The sequence below is a fragment of the Didymella exigua genome, assembly GCF_010094145.1.
Source record: "Didymella exigua CBS 183.55 unplaced genomic scaffold M421scaffold_12, whole genome shotgun sequence".
Lineage (NCBI taxonomy): Eukaryota > Fungi > Ascomycota > Dothideomycetes > Pleosporales > Didymellaceae > Didymella > Didymella exigua.
Genome location: NW_022984786.1, coordinates 596,761 through 614,876, shown reverse-complemented (window position 1 = coordinate 614,876; position 18,116 = coordinate 596,761). Strand labels below are relative to the sequence as shown.

The 18,116-nt window shown below is 53.7% G+C and overlaps 7 protein-coding genes across 7 annotated transcripts; 3 read left to right on the top strand and 4 right to left on the bottom strand.

Moving 5' to 3' along the window:
• Positions 1-18: 18 nt before the first annotated feature.
• On the bottom strand, positions 19-1,585 carry M421DRAFT_420256 (uncharacterized protein). Its single transcript, XM_033592413.1, has 3 exons — positions 1,228-1,585; positions 945-1,180; positions 19-887 (listed from the first exon to the last, which is right to left on the bottom strand). The coding sequence occupies exons 1-3, from the start codon at positions 1,499-1,501 to the stop codon at positions 246-248; spliced, it is 1,152 nt and encodes a 383-aa protein (XP_033449274.1). The 5' UTR covers positions 1,502-1,585; the 3' UTR covers positions 19-245.
• A 93-nt stretch (positions 1,586-1,678) lies between these two features.
• Positions 1,679-3,515, top strand: M421DRAFT_420255 (NAD(P)-binding protein). The gene is made up of 4 exons (XM_033592412.1): positions 1,679-1,860; positions 1,911-1,960; positions 2,015-2,077; positions 2,131-3,515. Exons 1-4 carry the CDS (start codon positions 1,727-1,729, stop codon positions 3,051-3,053), a joined length of 1,170 nt encoding a protein of 389 aa, XP_033449273.1. The 5' UTR covers positions 1,679-1,726; the 3' UTR covers positions 3,054-3,515.
• A 76-nt stretch (positions 3,516-3,591) lies between these two features.
• On the top strand, positions 3,592-4,840 carry M421DRAFT_144880 (uncharacterized protein). The gene has a single exon (XM_033587523.1). The coding sequence runs from the start codon at positions 3,864-3,866 to the stop codon at positions 4,701-4,703; it is 840 nt and encodes a 279-aa protein (XP_033449272.1). The 5' UTR covers positions 3,592-3,863; the 3' UTR covers positions 4,704-4,840.
• A 1,691-nt stretch (positions 4,841-6,531) lies between these two features.
• Positions 6,532-7,827, top strand: M421DRAFT_92132 (uncharacterized protein; the record flags this gene model as incomplete). The annotated part of the gene is made up of 4 exons (XM_033598011.1): positions 6,532-6,603; positions 6,667-6,895; positions 6,951-7,051; positions 7,099-7,827. 4 exons carry the CDS (start codon positions 6,532-6,534, stop codon positions 7,825-7,827), a joined length of 1,131 nt encoding a protein of 376 aa, XP_033449271.1.
• A 2,308-nt stretch (positions 7,828-10,135) lies between these two features.
• On the bottom strand, positions 10,136-11,886 carry M421DRAFT_4839 (MFS general substrate transporter; the record flags this gene model as incomplete). The annotated part of the gene is made up of 3 exons (XM_033594747.1): positions 10,136-10,903; positions 10,953-11,302; positions 11,355-11,886. 3 exons carry the CDS (start codon positions 11,884-11,886, stop codon positions 10,136-10,138), a joined length of 1,650 nt encoding a protein of 549 aa, XP_033449270.1.
• Positions 11,887-16,339: 4,453 nt separating this feature from the next.
• Positions 16,340-16,946, bottom strand: M421DRAFT_92130 (uncharacterized protein; the record flags this gene model as incomplete). The annotated part of the gene is made up of 2 exons (XM_033598010.1): positions 16,340-16,758; positions 16,847-16,946. The coding sequence occupies 2 exons, from the start codon at positions 16,944-16,946 to the stop codon at positions 16,340-16,342; spliced, it is 519 nt and encodes a 172-aa protein (XP_033449269.1).
• On the bottom strand, positions 16,859-17,616 carry M421DRAFT_144765 (uncharacterized protein). Its single transcript, XM_033587522.1, has one exon. The coding sequence runs from the start codon at positions 17,425-17,427 to the stop codon at positions 16,930-16,932; it is 498 nt and encodes a 165-aa protein (XP_033449268.1). The 5' UTR covers positions 17,428-17,616; the 3' UTR covers positions 16,859-16,929.
• Between the last annotated feature and the right edge of the window lie 500 nt (positions 17,617-18,116).

Sequence of the window (18,116 nt, the reverse complement as noted above, 5' to 3'; positions counted from 1 at the left end):
TATCAAGGAAATCTCATGTGCATGTCGTGATTCTTTCATTCATCGGTTTCCATTTGGCCGTGCAGGCGTTATCTACGATCATGTTTCATTCATCGCCTCCATGTGGCTGTGCAGGCATTCTCTACGATCATGGCGCGTGGGCTGCGTTTCTTACAGCTTCTGCACGCCGCCCATCCTGTGGGGCGGAGACAGCCTCGCCGCTGTTGACCAACAAACCGTCTAGCTTCGTGAACCCCTTGTCTCGCTCAAGCGGCCCAGACGTCCTTGCCAACACCCTCGATCCAGTTGCCCAGCTGGTTCACGCTGGCATCCCACTCCTTCAATCGCGCCCTCATGCTCTCGATCTGCTTCATGTCCAACACCTTGGGCTGCACCCAGTTGATACGCGCGATCTCGGCAACCTGGTCGATCTGTCCCTTCACCAGCCCCAGACTCAGCGCCTTCATAATCAGGTGCTCAATCTCCTTGGGCTGTACCTTGGTCTCCTGCGAGATCTCCGAAAAGGTCATGGCGCGGTCGTGCGGTGGTCGGCGGAAGATGGTCTCGGTGAGTGCTGCAAGGGAGATTTTCTGGTAGAGGAACGTCTGATGGTCCTTGAGCAGAGGCACCTTCGAGATGTTGCCGGAGAGGACATCGTATGCGCTGAGATCGCCACGGTTGAAAGCGAAGAGAAGATCTCGCAGCCACGAGTGCGGTGTGTTGACGAGCGAGTCGAGTATGGGGTGGAGGAGAAGCTCGCCAAAGTTGTAGATGGAATCTGAGACGAGGGCGGCGATGCTGAGGTCGTAGGCACGCGACTGGCGGTCGCGGAGCTCGAGGTCGGTGATGTCGACGCAGGCGAGGAACAGCAGGGCGTTCTTGTAGTATGCGGCGAACTCGTGCTTCGACTGTGGTATGTCAGTTTGGGGTCATTGGGGTTGCTGTGGTCTCCCTGGTAAGCGCACCTTGTAGTACTCGGCGCTGACTTTGTAGAAGTTGGCGTGTACTACTGTCTCCACCGAGTCGAAGTTGTCGAGGATCTGCTCGCACTCGTCCAGCTGCTTCTTGGCGCCCTCCTCGTCCCGTAACCTCAGCTGGATGCTGGCGGCGGCGACTGTGGCGTAGACGTAGGCGTCCTGTGAGGCAGGCTTGTTGACGCTCTCGGCGAGGTCGTTGACGAACTTGAGGCGCTCCTTATCGTCTACGGCAATCAGCAACAGACCATCATGGAGACCCCTCGCGACCTACCCTTGAACTGTGATGCGGCACTCAGGCCCAGTGTGACCAGCTTGAGCTGGTTGATCTTGTTGGCGAAGCTCTTGATAAACGTCTCGAAGAAAGGTATCCGCTGCTTAGCGCTCTCTGGGTGCTCGAAGAACTCGATGAGCTTGTCGGTCAACTCGTGCCACAGCTTCCTCTCCCAGTAGTCTTCGAAGGCGATGAAGTACTCTTGCAGCTCCTCCGGCGCCTGGTCCCGCGCATCGCCGAGGAGGTTCGGTATTGTGTCTGTGTCCATCGCCATGTCGATAGTGTGTATGAAGAGGAGAAGTGGTGGGAATTTGGTGGGAAAGGCGGGGTGCTGGTGTAGTTGTGTACTGGGGGCGCGTTGATGTGGGATGTGCTTGCTATGGCGTCGCGGCGGAAGCTACCGTCGGGGAAAGTGCTGCCAAGCCCCCGACTTCATCATTGAAGCTGCACTCGACAAGCTTCAGAACCACCCTCCCGCCAGCCATTGACCGCCGCAACCATGGCCCTGCCCCTTCGCTGTGCTCGCGCCCGCGCAGCGATGCCGGCCCAGTCGCGCTCCGTCCGCATTTCGCCGTTCTCGACCTCCACACGCCGCCCGGCCGGCCGAATCAACCACGATGTCAGGATCACTAGGTACGGCGATCGCCCTGCGCACCACGGCCAGAATGCTGACACTCGTGCAGGACCGGAAAACCCATTCTGACCGTGTCCGCCGGTCGATCCTCGCTCGGAGGTGCGCCCTAGTCCACAGCCATACACGAAGGAGTCCGCTCACACACATACACAGGCTACACAGCGACCGTGTTCGGAGCGACGGGTTTCCTGGGACGCTATATTGTCAACAGGCTCGGTGCGTTGCCATTGAGGGTCAGAGACGGGACACGACGCTAATCGCAGGAACAGCCCGTTCAGGATGCACCGTCATTGTGCCCTTCCGTGAAGAGATGGCGAAGCGCCACCTGAAGGTTGCTGGTGACCTTGGCCGCATCGTTTTCCTCGAAATGGATCTGCGCAACACCGCGTCGATTGAGGAGAGCGTGCGACACTCTGACATTGTCTACAACCTCATTGGTCGCGACTACCCCACCAAGAACTTTGATTTGTCCGATGTCCACGTCGAAGGCACTGAGCGCATTGCGGATGCCGTCGCAAAGTACGACATCGATCGTTTTGTTCATGTTTCCTCGCACAGCGCACAGCTCGACTCTCCCTCCGAGTTCTACCGCACCAAGGCCCAGGGTGAGCAGGTAGCACGTTCCATCTACCCGGAGACCACCATCGTTCGCCCAGCGCCTATGTTCGGTTTCGAGGACCGTCTTCTCCACCGCCTTGCTGCGCCCTTGAACGTTGTCACCTCCAATTGGATGCAGGAGCGCTTCAACCCCGTCCATGCCATCGATGTCGGCATGGCTCTTGAGGCTATGCTCCACGACGATACAACAGCCGCTGAGACTTTCGAGCTTTACGGTCCCACAGAGTACACCATGGCCGAGCTAAACGACCTCGTTGAGCGGGAAGCCATGAAGAAGCGCCGCCACATCAACGTTCCCAAGGCTCTCATGAAGCCTGTTGCACGCTACGCCAACAAGCTCCTTTGGTGGCCCATCCACTCTGAGGACGAGGTCGAGCGCGAGTTCATTGACCAGTACATCGATCCTTCGGCCAAGACATTCAAGGATCTCGACATTGAGCCCGTTGAATTGAGCAGCCTGACATTCGAGTACCTCAAGGGCTACAGGAGTTCGTCGTACTACGATCTGCCACCCATGTCGGAACGTGAGAAGCGCGAGGAGAAGAAGTACCTCCACGTCATTGACGACCAGTAGAGGTGTGAGAGAAGGAAATGAAAATCTTGCGACGTGTGTAAATACCTTGGCTTTTCCTTACCGGACTACACGGATCTGTAGAATCAATACCGTTTCTTTTGTGTGCTCATCTGTTCAGGACGTTCTCGCTCGTACGGTTTTTGGCTGACACTTGCAGGAGAAGCCAAATGTTAGCGCGTATTGCATCACCAGAAGTCGTTCCTCCCCAACTGTGCAAACCTGAAGTACCCGGTTGGACTGTACAAGGGAAATAGAGGCTCCAAATGATCAGACGCCAATCAGTTTGACGAGGGCGCTGACTCCTTCCTATCTAATACGAACTGCGACAAAGGCAACGTCTTTGATTAATTACAAAAGCATGTTCCAGAAGCTGATTATGAATGACACCTGAACAACGATTGGAGAAGCCAAGGCGCATGCAACTAGACAGCTAGCAGGGACTGAGTTGTTTTCCTTCCCCACATTACCAGCCATGAAACACCACACGCACAAGTTCGTGTTCCCTATACCAAAGCAGATGATTGGCGCTGGCATCTTTCGTGTCACAACTTCAATGAATAGCCAAGGTGAGGATGAAAAGAACGACAGTGATCTCGGTCAAATCAAATTGATGATGGGCGAAGGGAAGTTAGGTACTTGGAAAACGGTTGATGGAGTGTCCACGGGTAGACTACAACCAGGGTCAATAGTCAACCATGAATGGGCTTTAATGATAAGACCCTGTAAAGAACTCAGTCCTCAAAAGCTCCTTACAGCTCTTCTTACTTTTCCCACATTGTCAGTTGAGTCACAAATTCGCGATAGGTGACGATGTGTGCCTTCATTGCCCCCTTCCCGGTCGCACCTATCCCTCAGTCCCAGACTCTAGGGGAGCTACTATCGAAGCTCCCCGAGGAAATCATCATTCAGATCCTCGAATACTCTCTCGTTCTTCCCGGCGTCATCTCAAAGAAGGATTTCTGGGGAGGAAAATGCGAATGGCCAGGATGCTTGTGTGCAGACAGTGACTGGGAGCACACACCGGGTGAAGAGCTCACGAACAACACCTTGGCTCCCCTGCTTTCAACTCCCGATCCAATCCCAAGACTGGCGCAGTACGTTTTCTACAAGTCCAACACGTTTCACATATGCGATCCGCGCAGCGATATGGACTGGGTCGGCCGTGGTGTGTGGCTTCCTCCACAAGATATCCGCCGGTGGATCCGGCGCCTGGAGATCGAAATCTTTATCGAGGACCCGCGACTCGTGTCGGTGGCCTGCGAGGTATGGCGACCTGGACGAGACGTCGAGTACTTGCGACAAATGCAGCGGGCCGTCAAGGGATTCACCGAACTGAGGACCCTGAGACTGATGTTCGAAACCGCCTTCGTCACTAATCACGACATGCTGGAGACGATCGACGGAATTTGGAGTACGCTAGAGCATTTTCGCTTTCAGACGCCACAACTTGTTTTGGAGGCGTGCTCTGCTTTTCCGGCGTGGTACGATGATACTTATAGCATACCGGCCGGCGACGGCGACTCAGTCCGCGATGTACGTTTGGAAAGGCTTCTGGCAAAGTACGTATCTGCAACGGGCAAGATGCAGTGCAACAGCGAAAAGAGCGGTTGGATAGGTGCAGAGTGCCATCCGTGGCAAGGTAAGTTGTGAGACAGTCGCATCGATGCTAGGCAATGGGCGTCCTGTACGAAAAAGGGATGGCAGTAAATTTCACAGGAGAGTTGACTCCTTATTGGCCTGTAGCAGCATCTTCGGTGTGTTGGCTGCTGATGATGTCTTCGATAGTGCCCTGTAAATGCGATTTATACCCTGAACCGTTATGTCCTAAATGATTTCACACCCGCAGATTCTGCACATCTTTCCCACAGCTGACTGATGTTCGGCTTTTCCACCTTCTTCTTCGACTTGAAGCCACAGGGCGCGAATGCTCAACATGCCAAAACAAGTCCCATGCCCGGCACCGAACACGCCTCTGCGCCGATCGCGAAAGATCAAAGAGTTCTTTCTGAAACATCCAAACGAGTTGATGGTGCACCGACCGCGAACGCTTGACAAATTCATGTCAATAGCGCCAGAGTGGATGAGAGTTCGAATTTTGGCCAACGCCTTTCGGATTGCTGGGGTGATAAGAGTCGAATGGAATCGAGGACAGGGCAGGAAATTTGTCAGCGCGAGGAGGCTGATGATAGAAACAATCGCGCCATTCCCGTGTTCACTCTACGTTATCGGACGTACTGCGAAGGAGGCCTTCTACACTGGAAACACTTTCTGCTTAGCAAGGACACGACTCGCTCGTCAGGCATACTTCCAATCCACCTCTTTCTGGTTACCCCCTGAGGACGCGCGCAGGTGGATACGGCATCTCGAGGTCGTGGTGCAGATTGCGCCTCTCCGGACAAATACGCACTTTCCTTGGGATGAGTGCCGGTGTCCTCTAGAATCCAAATACACTTGCAAACACTCAGACTGGCCGTTCCTAAGGAAAATAGCATCAAGGCATCACGGATTTGTAGCCTTGGAGTCCTTGAGTCTGGTCTTCGAGGGTGGGGAGATGACGACCACTGAGCTGAAGGCTTTGGACAGAGATCTGAGGGCGGGCAACCCCTTCGTGTTCAAAAGTTCGAAGCTCCATGTCAATTTTCGAAGCACCTCCCGTGCAGAAGGAGGAACGCAGTCTGTGGCAGTCCGACAGTCGGACGAGAATGTGACCACCACACTTCAAAAGCGCATGTCTGCAACTGGCCCACCAGGGAATCCGCCAACAGACATCTCTCTGAACGAAAGCAACGTATCCAATCTAGAACCATCTGGTCCAGATGGCAAGGGTTCTCCTCGAACAGGCGGTTTTCGTAAGCGGATCATGCTCCTCATGGGGCGACTTCGACAGGTTCAAACGGAGGAGCACTTAATGACAAAGATTCTGTAAGGTTAGAGAGTTCGTAACGGCATCGTGGTTGGCCGCGAGCGAGTTTGGTGGTTGAAGGGTGAGTGACAAGGAAGGCACGCGTCAAGGAACAAACACGCTTGCCTAATTAGGTACAGTGACGCACTTATCGTGGGCGTCCTTCGGAGGCTCTGATGCGAACAACTAAACATCACCAACTGCTTTGCGCCTCCTACAATAACCCCTCAGGCCTGCGTTGCCGGGGACAATGATTCTGGTGGCTGGCCCGCGAACACAGTATGGCATTTGAGGTGTCGTACGACCTCGAGAATGAGCAACAGTTCTGGGATGGTGAGAGGACTCCGTGCCGCCGTAACCCCACCATCGAAGACTGACAAGCTGCGCAGAGCTCGACGACATTGTGTCGACACGATGTCATGACGAAGAGATCATAGACAATTCTCTGCGCGCGTTCCTCAATGTTACCACGAGCTACAAGTGTAACCCGCTCCTTTAAAACCTCACGAACGCCGTTGACCAAGGACAGCCGAGTATCTTGGAACCGACTATAGCGTCGCAAAATGCATATTTCGCATGTTGGAGGGCGAACTTTTCGCGACACACAAAGAGTATGTCCGCCGGCAGATGATATACTGTCTTTTGCAGGTATGTGGCATCAGAGGTTCTCGTGTTCTTCGAACGTGTAACAGCAGCTGATCCTTCCCGTAGGAAGAGGATAACCCTACCATCCACCTCGTCGCCGCACTCCTCCTCTACGACGGCCGCAATAGCGGAGATGATGTTGTCTTCGAGATGATGCACAAGGAAGGAAGCTTTCCAAGATTGGTGGAGTTGGTACAACTGGAGAGTGTGCAAGAGGAGACAAGATTGCATCAAATGCTTCTGGAGCTTCTATACGAGTCGTCTCGAGTACAAAGACTTGACTGGGAAGATTTCGGTATGTTGACCAGCCGACACCGAAGCATGTGGGCAAAAGCTGACCTGTCTATTAGCTGCAGTCAACGACAACTTCATTCTTTACCTTCTTGAAATCATTGAAGGCGCTTCTGACGACGCAGATGATCCATACCATTATCCAGTCATTCGTGTTCTGGTACGTACCTTCAAATGAATGCGGAGTGCAAGATTGACCGTTTACAGCTGGTCCTGAACGAACAATACCTGGTAGCCTCCACGAGTCACCACAAGGACGGCCGTCCCCCGGTTACGAATCGACTGATCAAAGCTTTGTCTAGCCATGGCATGACATACAAAACCTTTGGATGCAACTTGATCCTCTTGTTGAACCGAGAATCGGAGACCTCTCTTCAACTCCTGATTCTCAAAGTCTTGTACCTTGTTTTTGGAAACCCCTCGACCGCGGAGTACTTCTACACAAATGACCTCCATGTTCTGATCGACGTCATCCTCCGGAACCTAATCGATCTTCCACACGATTCGACGGCTGCAAATGCTCTGCGGCATACGTACCTTCGAGTTCTCTATCCCATCTTAACAAACAGCCAGATTGGCAAGCCGCCACACTACAAGTGCGATGATATCTTGCGGCTTCTCCATCTCCTCGTAACCAGTGGCAATCACTTTGCGCCTGTAGACGACACCACACAAAGGCTTGTCATACGGTGCACCAGCGTGCCATGGTTGCAACCGCCTCCCGCAAAGAACAAGTCTGGCTCCGGCGATAACGACACTACGACATCACCTGTCGATTATGTTGCGAACGGCCAGAAAGAGCTCGCACGGAGGGCACTGGGCATGAGTGTACAGGATGGGGGCGAAAGCTCAACGAGCGTCCTCGAGATTGCATCTCACACGGAAAAGCCTGGGGTCCAAACGCCCAGCATCATGCACCCAGAACAAGCATCATGATGATCGAACATACGTCACTTCTCGATATGCGCGTCACGCCTGACACCTCACTCCGCTTCATGGATTTCTTGACGCCTTTGAGCCAGTCTTTTGCACTTTCACTTATGCCGATGCTAACGCACTTCTGGGTTCCCCAGGCATGACTGCATGGTAGGCGTTTTGGGTCCATGCAGCGTTGAACGGCACATCGAGCTCTTTCTGTTTCCGTATACTTTTTGCATTGCTTGCTGGTCCTTTGGTTTTGGGTATACATATATCTCACATATCCCAACTTATACCTATATGCTAATCGGTTGCCTTGGCAACAGACTTCAGCACTGTAGCGAAACCTTGAGATATCCCCCCACGAAACCTCTGCGTTGTGATTACGCCACAGAAGACGGCGCGACAGAGCAGCCAGACGAAAAGAACACGGAACGCATCTCTTCCGGCTACGAGTCCATTGTCAATCTCCGCATTGCGACACAGCCAAGAACACTGGTTGTGACTCCCACATCTCCACTACTTCCATTTTCCCCATAAAAGATAGGAGGTACGAGGTCGAGGTTGGTGAAGAACAGAGGGGTGTATACAGCCTGCGCCACTGCGTACGCACACCCGCATCGCGTTCCGCGTACGACAACAAACCATAATCATGTGCAACCACAAGACCAGCGGAGCCTTGGCTGCAGCTCGGTAGCGCAGCCGGTGCACAGCAGCCATAGTGCGAGGGATGTAGTGTAACATCAAGTGTCGCACAAGGTCATGGCAGATCTCTTTAGCTCTTATTTACTGGACTTCTTCTCAGAGCCAACTGTGTGTCCGTCGTCCGCCTGACTTCATGCCTAGAACCTGTGTATCTCTTGGACAACTTCGACCTGTAGGTTGGAACAATGCGATCTGCAACCTCTGCCATTCAAGTCGGCACGAAGATTTCGCCCTAGCATGCGGTGCGCACCTTTTAGATTATCGCTCAACATCTATCTGCGAAAAAATCTACGTGGCATGCTCAATCTCGTTTAGGTTGCATCAATTCTAGACCCCTCCACGCGCAACGCACGCAGTATGGCAATTGCGTTTTCCATCAAGCCCTTGGCTCGGTAACGACGTCGGATGCATGCAGTGACACCAGCATTCCGCAGCCCACCCGGGTGCCTTCCGGATGTTACACCGTCAGCGAAAAGCCGAGTCGTATCGACCTGAGCCGCATGAAACAGGGAAGGTTTACAGCTACGCACGATACTGTGCTACTCAATGAACTTGAGTCGTGTTTGCTGCAATTTGGCAAAGACTGAGGAAGTAATCGCGTCGAATCTACTAACTAGATATGCCGCGTTCGCCATACCCTTCACTCCAGTTGTCTGTATGCACAGCGTAACGATGTCGACGAGACGGACTTCTCGTGTATTACTCATTCGCTCAAAGGGCCCGAGTTGTGACCACCTCCGCGGAGCCCAGCCCTAGCTTCTTTGACGACCGCTCGATGTCGGAGGCCAGACCAATCCACCCATGTTAGGCGTTGCCCCGCTGTCTGCAGGCTGGCGCCGCAAGCCACATCCGCAGCGATGCGGCAGTGGCGCCTGGTCCCTGAATCGGTCTCGATCACAGCCAAGAACGCATCAACAACCAGATTGATGTACCAAAGGGCTTTGGTTCTTTGATCAAAATTGACGAGAAACATGCTCGAATCGCCGCAAAAAGTTCTTTGTGACTTCTTTGTGACTTCTTTGTGACTTCAGCATGACAAGTGCAGTTCGAAACAGCGATGCCTGAGGTCCACACGGAAGGCTCTTTCTCCATGTCGGGCTGCTAGCGGTGAGGCTGTGAAGCGATCTGCAATGCGCGTCGGGTGAAGTAGGGGGTGCGCATCTCGCACCATATGTGCCGCAAACGATCGCTGCATGGTGTTGTACCGGATACCGGGCTCTCAGCTGCATGGCATACGTTGGCGACCACGCGTTCGAATTCATTGCTTCAGCCAAGAGGAACAGTGAAAGATCTGCGATAGCCCCTATCGAGTGCTGTTTGCGGCTTCTCTGTTGGGCAAGCACCGGTATCACGGAACAATCGTATCTGCAGGTCACGATTGGAATCGGTCATGAAGTTTATTGGTGATCTTGCTTAAATATGGTATCTCGTAAACTGATGCTCAACCTCAGCCTGTGAGGAGCTCCATGCGCCTACGTGTAATAAAGTGGCATCGTAAAGAACCGAACCGCATGAAACACTCCCCATCTGGCTTCCATGTGCCGGTCAAACGCTTTTTGGAAAATAGCTATCAACAAAACTGTCGTCTAAAGTCATAAACTCGTAATGGAAGGAGGAAGCTCTAAACCAGGCGCTCGGGTGACTGTGCCGGCTGCTCGAGCTTTTCGCTAGGAGCTACTATGCTTGGGACGCGAGTAGGTGTCTGCGAGAAGGTGGCGGGTTTCATCATACCCACCGCGGTAGTATCGCTGCCCAATCGAAGCTTCTCCTTAGTAGAAGCGTGCTTACGGGAGAGATGATGCGCGAAGCTCTCGCCATCGAAGCATGGAAGGTACCAACGGGCGACCATCATGCAGATGAAAGAGAGGAAGAGGTTGGCACCTGACCACATTTGTACTGTGATGTAGGTAGAGTACTCGGTGACGAGATGTCCAGCAATGATGGGCCCAAGGAGGGCTGGGATGGCAGCGAAGCTGTACATCATACCGACCCAGTGACCGAGCTTCTTTTTGGCCAGAGATGCAGTCTCAGGAGCGGTGTAGGTACAACTTAGGATGTTGGCTACAGATGCAGGTGGTAGTCCGATGACCATTCCAGAGAAGACGCCAAAGACCACGCAGAAGGCAATCGCTTCAGTCTCAGATGCAGCCAGGGACCATAGAATCAGAGTGAGGAGCGAGCAGACGAATTGTGAACCGATGTGCATATTGAGGGGTCCTGTCTTGTCGGAAAATTGGGCGAGGGTCAGGCGGCCGATGGTGGAAGCTCCGTTCATAATGGTCAGAAGCCAGAAAGTCTGAAGCGGCTTGTCGTTCACGTTGCTTGGTGATGCTGGCGCTGCAACATCGCCTGAACTGTTGCGGGTTCCGAAGCCTCGAACTGCTGCCCACTTTGCTTCGTTAGCGATCGTTTATATTCCTCTGCATATCAGTACATACCTCCTCAAGGTTGAAGAAGACTGGGTAGAAACCGAAAAACATGAAAGCTACGGCGGCAGTAAACCAACACCACGCCTTATTTTTGAATGCATCTGTATCGAACCATGTGCGCACTTTGAACCAGCTCTCCGGCTTGTGGAACTCGTGGATAGGGTTTGGTGTTGCAAAGATAAAGGAGTAGATGCAGGTGACTGCGGTCAGAGCAGCAACGTAGCGGACTGCATTGTTGAAGCCCACCGCCTCAATGAGGTAACGCAGCATGGTAGGATAGACCACACCTGCAATGCTGGCACCGCAGGCAACGTACCCTACAGCAAGTCCTCTGCGCTTAGGGAACCATGTTGCAGCGACTGTGTGATGGTCAGCGGACCTACGAAAAGCATCTGTATTAGATCGACATACCTTGAGAGCTGGAAACAAAGAACGGAGCCATGCCCAAGCCAACGACGAGCCCTTGAGTCGCCCAGATTGGGCCGAAGTTTGCAATGGCTTCGACGCTAGAGGGATGCACGACCGAAAGAATGAAGAGCCCCAGAGGGACGAAGACAGTGCCGAAACCGATGACTTTGCGGAAGTGACCGGCATCCAGGAGTCGCCCTACCGGGTTAGAGAGAAGGAGGACAAGAAAACACTGTGAGCCACCGATCAAGTTCAACTCGAGCTGATCAACATTCCGGAGCGAGTGGCCAACGTAGTATGACGACCATGTCCCGTAAGCGTTCACCAGTCCCCAGGAGTTGAACATGAGGAAAAAGCAGCCGAGCAGACACGCGTATGCTCGCCAAGTCCGTGGCCAGTCATGCTCTGCATCGTCGCCTGACGAAGAGCGTCGAAACTCGCGCATAGATGGAGCACGGGAGGCAGTTGACGTTGATAGAGGCATGCTGGCTTCGCTGCCTTTGCGGTTGTCCTTTTCAAATGATTGAGAAGGCATGGCTGCTGAGTTGTCCGTGTCGCCCATGTCACAGTGTGAGAATTTGTGAAAGAGGAAAGAGTGATGCACTCGATAAGGTAAGGTTGGCCTGCAAGGTTTGGGTGCTCAACACGTGCGTGTATTGGAGGGAACGCGCTGAGTTCGGTGCACGAGTGTTGGGATGAGTTGTTATGGAGACAGATGACAGCGAAGGGCGAAGGTATATGTATGTGTATTCACAACTGTACTCTTGTGCAGCTGAGTTTCGGATCCGGGGCATGCGACTAGACTTCGGGCTCACTTAGGAGGCCCACCTCTACCAAGCACGCGCGTTCATCTTGTGGCTGGCTCCTTATCCTTGGTGACGTGGTAGTCAAACAGTCCGTGCAATGATGACTTACAAGCCGCAGGCGTACACAAGCAACGCAAGGAGCAAACCTAAGGGAAGGCCAAGGTCCAGGGCCCACACGCACTACGGGACCCTCAACTCCGCCAGCCTCAGAGTGATGCCCATCGACGTGCCCGGATATTTGCAGTGGGTAGCCAAGCCTACTGTGGGTACGCGCAACCAGATGCGGGAGATAGCGTACATTCAGTGTCCGGTGTCATATTAGTGTTGAGCTTCCCCACGGAAGGGACCAACCTGGGGGGTGGGACAGTACCCAAGCCTATGACGATGGTGCAAAAATCGAAATCTCCTGCAAGCTCACTCGTTACTTTGCTGAATCAGTCGCCACTGTTTCGAAAGCATCATGCGTAACCATGGAATCCGCGGGCTACCATGGTTGGTAAATGCAAGATGTCCCTTCCCCTCTTGGTGGCATCTGCTGTGATCGGCGCCGCTGATAGGCTGCAGACAAATCTTCCACAGATTGCACGGGCTCAAACGTTGTCAGGTAGGCACTGTTTTGTTCGTTCATAACCAGGGAGATTAGGGAGTTTCTTGAAGGCGGAGCGGGCCTCTCTTGGCGGAAGTCAGCGGGAAGCAGCGTTTGGGCGTCGCGGATTGGGCCGGCTGGTTCCACAGTCCAAGAGAACGATATACATTCCGCCTTAGCCATACCCATCAGTACTCCACGGCTAAGAATGCATCCAGACTACCAAGTGTGCGACCACTGAGGCTCTGGGCTGTATCGCAGGGCGGTGGCTAATGTCCACAGAATATTGCACAGCGATCCGTACGGTAATACCAAGCCGGACCAAAAGAATAACACTCAAAGGGCGGCCTGAAGGTGAGCTAGATTGGAAGTGTACCAAGGTCAGTGACAGGGACCAATCCACTCAACAGCATCGCAACATCGAATGCCAATATCAAGATAAATCGGGCGCCGGGATGCTGTTGCTTCTTTATCTTATCATAGCCTCAACCGGCTTGTGCTTGGCTGTCCGGCCCGGATGGAAGATCGACAACCGTTCCACGCTTGTGATTCCTTTTGCAACAACGCAGATAGGAGGTGCAGCCGTTCGTCATCCCTATCCTGCACCACCTAAATTATGTAGCAAGCAGAACCTCATCACGAATCATGGCGCAGCGGTGAGGAGAGCGCGTTGTTTGCTCGTCGCGCTGCATCAAGCTCGTGGCCCTCAGACAGCCAGATCCTGTTTCCACATTACGGAAGGGTCTCAATGACGCAAAACGTTTCCTTGACAGAGCCAGATGGTAAAACGCCCCGTTACGCGTGGAATAATGAGCACGATTACGGCAAAAGGCGCGCTTGTTTGGTGTGGGATCGAGAGCGGACGTTCTCTGGCGGGTAAGAGCCATCGCCAAGATAGACCAGCGTCAACTCTAAGCGGGCACAATGACCCGAAACAGAACAAGCCCGGAATCGCCCTAGGTATCGCAGATCATCTTCATCCAAATCTGCTTTGAGAAGCACATCATGATCGACGCGCACCAAGTGCGCGGAGAAGAGACTACCGAACCAAAAGCATCCTTATCTTGGTTCGCTGTAATTCTATGTCTGTGCATTTGTCATGACTCGCAATGTTTGGTCTTGCGACGAGGTAAACGGCCTTCTGTGTGTTTGTGTCCTATAACTACTGACAGTGATCTACCGGCGTGGCAACGATAGCATCTGCATTGTCGAGGGAGTCCGATACGGGCCTGTCTTACACATAATACTAATAGAATTCGTTAGATACGTAACAATATGATGCGTTACCCAGGACGAGTGTAGCCTCGAGCGTAAGCCGATGGCAATGACACAAATCGTAAGAACTTGGCACTGCATGCTCCTTCTGTCATGTTCTGTTAACTTTATTCAAGGGTGCGCTTTGATCGAGGGCCTACGTTGCTCGATGGCCTCGCCGGTCGTTCTGCTGTGTGCATTCAACCTACCCTCCCAACCTGTTCGATTAAGATCTCCAATCGGCCTTCTGGCTGTACTTTTGCTGAAAGATCGCCAGCTTTCTAGCTACGTGCCAAGCAAGAGTTGAGGTCCCGGGGCCTACATTCAACGGTGACGCCCAAGAGGGCGCATGAGATCTTTGCTCTGGCACACGCGCATGGCAAATATTCTTTCTGATCCGTGACTGTCTTCCTGACACACGTGGTAGCCTCTGAGAGCGGACTACTGCCACTTAGATTTGTGATACTTGCGAGGATAGAAAGAAGAAAATAGTGCGTCGTGTGCACGTGTGCCGGAACAGCCGTCGCGCACGGGGTGTACTGGTCGATTTTGGACGATCTTTGGGGTCAGGAGTCAATGCTTTTCCCTCAGACATTCTCTGGGCGAATGTGGAAATTTCTGTACTGTAGGGTAGGTGCGATGGATAACCTAGAAGTTATGATCCTCCTCTTTCAGACTCACAGTCAACGGTTATTTGGTTGTTGACACAGCCCGGATGACCTTGACTGCAATCCAGCAACACGAACACTCGAGCAATGCTCTCACACAACCATTTTACAGCGAGGTTTGATAGATCCCGAGAAAGCTTATACCCAATCCTGTCCGTAAGCAAGGCTACTGTCCGCAAGCAAGGCTGCTGTCAGCGCATCGACGTCCTCCTCAGTCCACCAACACCTTTGCCCAGACATGCGATCTCACAGCGCGAACAGACTATTTTAGCTCAGCCTAACTGCTCTACTTCCTTTCTCATCGCCCAAGGTTCCCGCTTGAGGTTCTAAGTCGGCCCACTGCATGCATGTACGTCGCCGCTATCACAACGCTCACTTCACCACCAAATATAAGCTTCACAACTACAAGCTGTGCAAAAGACTCACAAGGCAACAAATAACCACAACAATGTGTGAATAAACAAAATCAGGCGAAATAGAGCGGAAGCGGACATGCGATCGTGCTCGTTGAAGGCTGCGTGTCATGCCAACATTTATGCGATGTGCAGACAAGAAAGTCACCAAGAACGAGTTCCACAACTTTGCATACAGCATCCATTTCGTACCCATATCAAAGTCTACCCGAGCCGCGAGAAAGAGTCTCGATCTATTCTACATCACTCACGACTTCAAGATGTTAGGTTGCCAACGTCATAGCCTTTCCAGGACTATGTTATCGAGCTCGGATCTACAGGGCTGATATCACCTCCCAACAAGACGTTTCGGCCTGCTGAGAAGAGTCCTCAACTTTGATTCCCCAGCTGCCATACCCGTGACCTCCGCGGTCATGGGCATCCAACATCACCACGCACTCTGTACATCGGAGCGGAGTGGACGCTAGGGTCTGTATGTCACTGATGCTACATCTTCACGATCGGCGTAGCGTCATGTCCGCCATCCCAAGACTTGCCGGCCCATTATCCAGGGCAGAGGTTGCCAATGGCCCGGTGGGGGGTGCTGAGACATGCCAGAGCTCGGGAGTGAGGCGGAGACATTGGGGTTCGAGAAGACTCGTAAGAACTGAGACGCTGTGCAGGCGCGTATGCACTCAGGTACAATATGTGGTGTGATGTCTGCTTGGAGGTAGGGAAGTGAGGTGTGTACGTCGTCCATTCACAGAAGACGCAGATACAAGTAACTTTGCCGTCCAAAGGGTAATACTCTCGTGTGCATGAGGATGTTGAATCGTAGCGGCCGTACGTCGACTGCAAACCTGCTGGAAGTGTAGATCACCATTGACACAACATCATTGCTCAGCAACCTCTTTACAAGCATATATCACTGTAAAGTGGATGTAAACATCTGTCTGGGCTTCACGGTCCCTCGTCACGGACAAGATATGAGACAGATGAGTGAGTATAGATATTGATTCGATCGCGGCTAGTCAAAGACTAACAATGCGTGATAAGGGAGCTGTATCCAGAACGCCTTGCTCCAAGTACGTATAAGGGAGCATAATATTAGCAGCCCTTCAGACCCTAAACTCCAGGCAAAGCAGCCGCCAAACTCACTGGCTGAAGTACGCAAGACAAAGCAATTCGCAACGCTCGACTCGCACTGATGACCCCTAGGTCCTGCAAGCGTCAGCCTATGCCCCCACGGCTTTCGGCCTCAGCTCGACTTCATAACAGGTGTTCAGATGCCCTTGATAGCCATGGTGCGCTCGCTGTTCAGCTTATTTGCGTTCCGCTCGTGGCTCTCCTTCTTGCAGTCCTCGAGGCCCTCGCACTTGTGATCCTCCAGGAGGCGGTGCTTGCCGCAGAAATGCCCGTTGCAGAACCCGCAGTCGCCGACGATGCGCTGCGCCGCGTCCTTGCATTCCTTGTGGCTGCAGCGGATCTTCTTGGGCGGCATGCCACCGCGCAGGGGCAGTGCCATGTGCAGCGTTGCATTCGGCGCGATTGCGTACTCGCCGAGCGTTGTGGATGCCGAGGAGAGGTGCTTCCCGGCGTACACGAGGCGCAGATCTGCGGGCTCGGGCAGGTTGGTGCGCAGTGCGAGGATGCTGCGAAGGGTCGAGATGGAGGTGTTGGCGGGTATCGAAAGGGGAATTGCTGGAGCACGTCAGTATTGCGCATGTGAGACCCTGGCGTGGTTCCGAGGTTCGGAATCCCAGATACCGAGTGGCGAGTAGCTACTTACTAGCATCGCCAGACACAGTCTTGACGAAGATGCGCATCGTCTCGTCGGCGTCAGAGCCCATCGAGCTGATGCTGGAAATGGAGTCAGAGCGACGCATCATGATGGCGGTGATTGATGGTGAGGTGTGCTGCGGTACGTGCGGTGACGGTGACGACGGTGGTAGTGGCGGCCGATGAGGTTGAGATAACGGAGATAGCGCCGGTCGCAGATGAAAGCGGCAAGTGAGGCAGTGGAGGCAGTGTCGTGTGCTCGGGTGAGAATGCTGGCGTAGAGAAGGGCACAGCGAGGCTTATGTAGGGACAGAAGGCGTGGTGAAAGCGTGGTTGGGCGGGTTGTTGGGGTGAAGGCGCCGTGGGTGAGCAATGTAGTGACGGGCGTGGGCAAACCGTGGTAGAGCAAGGGGACAGACGGCGAGGTAATGGGCGAGTTAAGGCGAGGCAGGCTGCGGCGCTTCCTTTAAGCAGATCAAAGTCCGGCAAAGCATGCCTCGCGGCCGGATGACAAGACAATGCACTGACGGCAGTGACTGATGCGCTTGCACTCGACTCGAGCCGGCCTGCGTCCAAACCGCCGCAGCGCATGGTGAGGCATCTGACGTGACCGAATCGAGCGGCTTCCACCGCCTTCTACCCTGCATTTGCCATCGCAACCATCCATGCAGGAACACAGCGCTATCGTGACTGCCTGTTGAGCCTCACCTTCCTGGGTTGGCGGTATTGGAAGGAGCGGCTTGCTTTCATATTGCTCCCTAGATGTCTCACTCTGCAGCGTCTTTCATGGTGAACACCTAAGACACCACACTATCTGCGCGTCGCATACCTCGCTGGACCTGCCTTGGTGATGCCGTGCAGGTGACACGTACTCACACCAGAGGACACCTGCAGTCGGCGACAGCGGCATCACCACAGCACTGCACCTCCGTGAATTTGCCATCCAATCTCGCCGTGTCTCACGCGCCTGGTGCAGATGCAGCTGCACGGCGGCCGCTGGAGGCATGTGACACGTGGACGGACAGCTGCTGGCACCCTCGCCACAGGCGGCTGAGGCGCGTGCCGGCTCTGGCGATTGGACGAGAGCGTCCGAGTGGAAGGATGCGGAGCAGCGCCAGGGACACCCCCGTGCCGATGATCCTCACCATCAGTCGTGGAGATTAGAGGTGCGCGCCACTTCATGATGATCACAACGTTATGTTGCTGTCGGCTGCCTGGCCGGTCGACTCCCTTGACGCTACAAACGGCATCCACCCCCCAGCAATACGCTCGGCAGAGTA

Coding starts and splice junctions, on each gene's coding strand:
- M421DRAFT_420255 (XM_033592412.1), top strand. CDS start 1,727: ATGGCCCTGCCCCTTCGCTGTGCTCGCGCCCGCGCAGCGATGCCGGCC. Junction 1,961..2,014: donor CGGTCGATCCTCGCTCGGAG/GTGCGCCCTAGT, acceptor ACACATACACAG/GCTACACAGCGACCGTGTTC. Junction 2,078..2,130: donor CTATATTGTCAACAGGCTCG/GTGCGTTGCCAT, acceptor TCGCAGGAACAG/CCCGTTCAGGATGCACCGTC.
- M421DRAFT_144880 (XM_033587523.1), top strand. CDS start 3,864: ATGTGTGCCTTCATTGCCCCCTTCCCGGTCGCACCTATCCCTCAGTCC.
- M421DRAFT_420256 (XM_033592413.1), bottom strand. CDS start 1,501: ATGGCGATGGACACAGACACAATACCGAACCTCCTCGGCGATGCGCGG. Junction 1,181..1,227: donor TGCCGCATCACAGTTCAAGG/GTAGGTCGCGAG, acceptor TGATTGCCGTAG/ACGATAAGGAGCGCCTCAAG. Junction 888..944: donor TCAGCGCCGAGTACTACAAG/GTGCGCTTACCA, acceptor GACATACCACAG/TCGAAGCACGAGTTCGCCGC.
- M421DRAFT_144765 (XM_033587522.1), bottom strand. CDS start 17,427: ATGCGCTGCGGCGGTTTGGACGCAGGCCGGCTCGAGTCGAGTGCAAGC.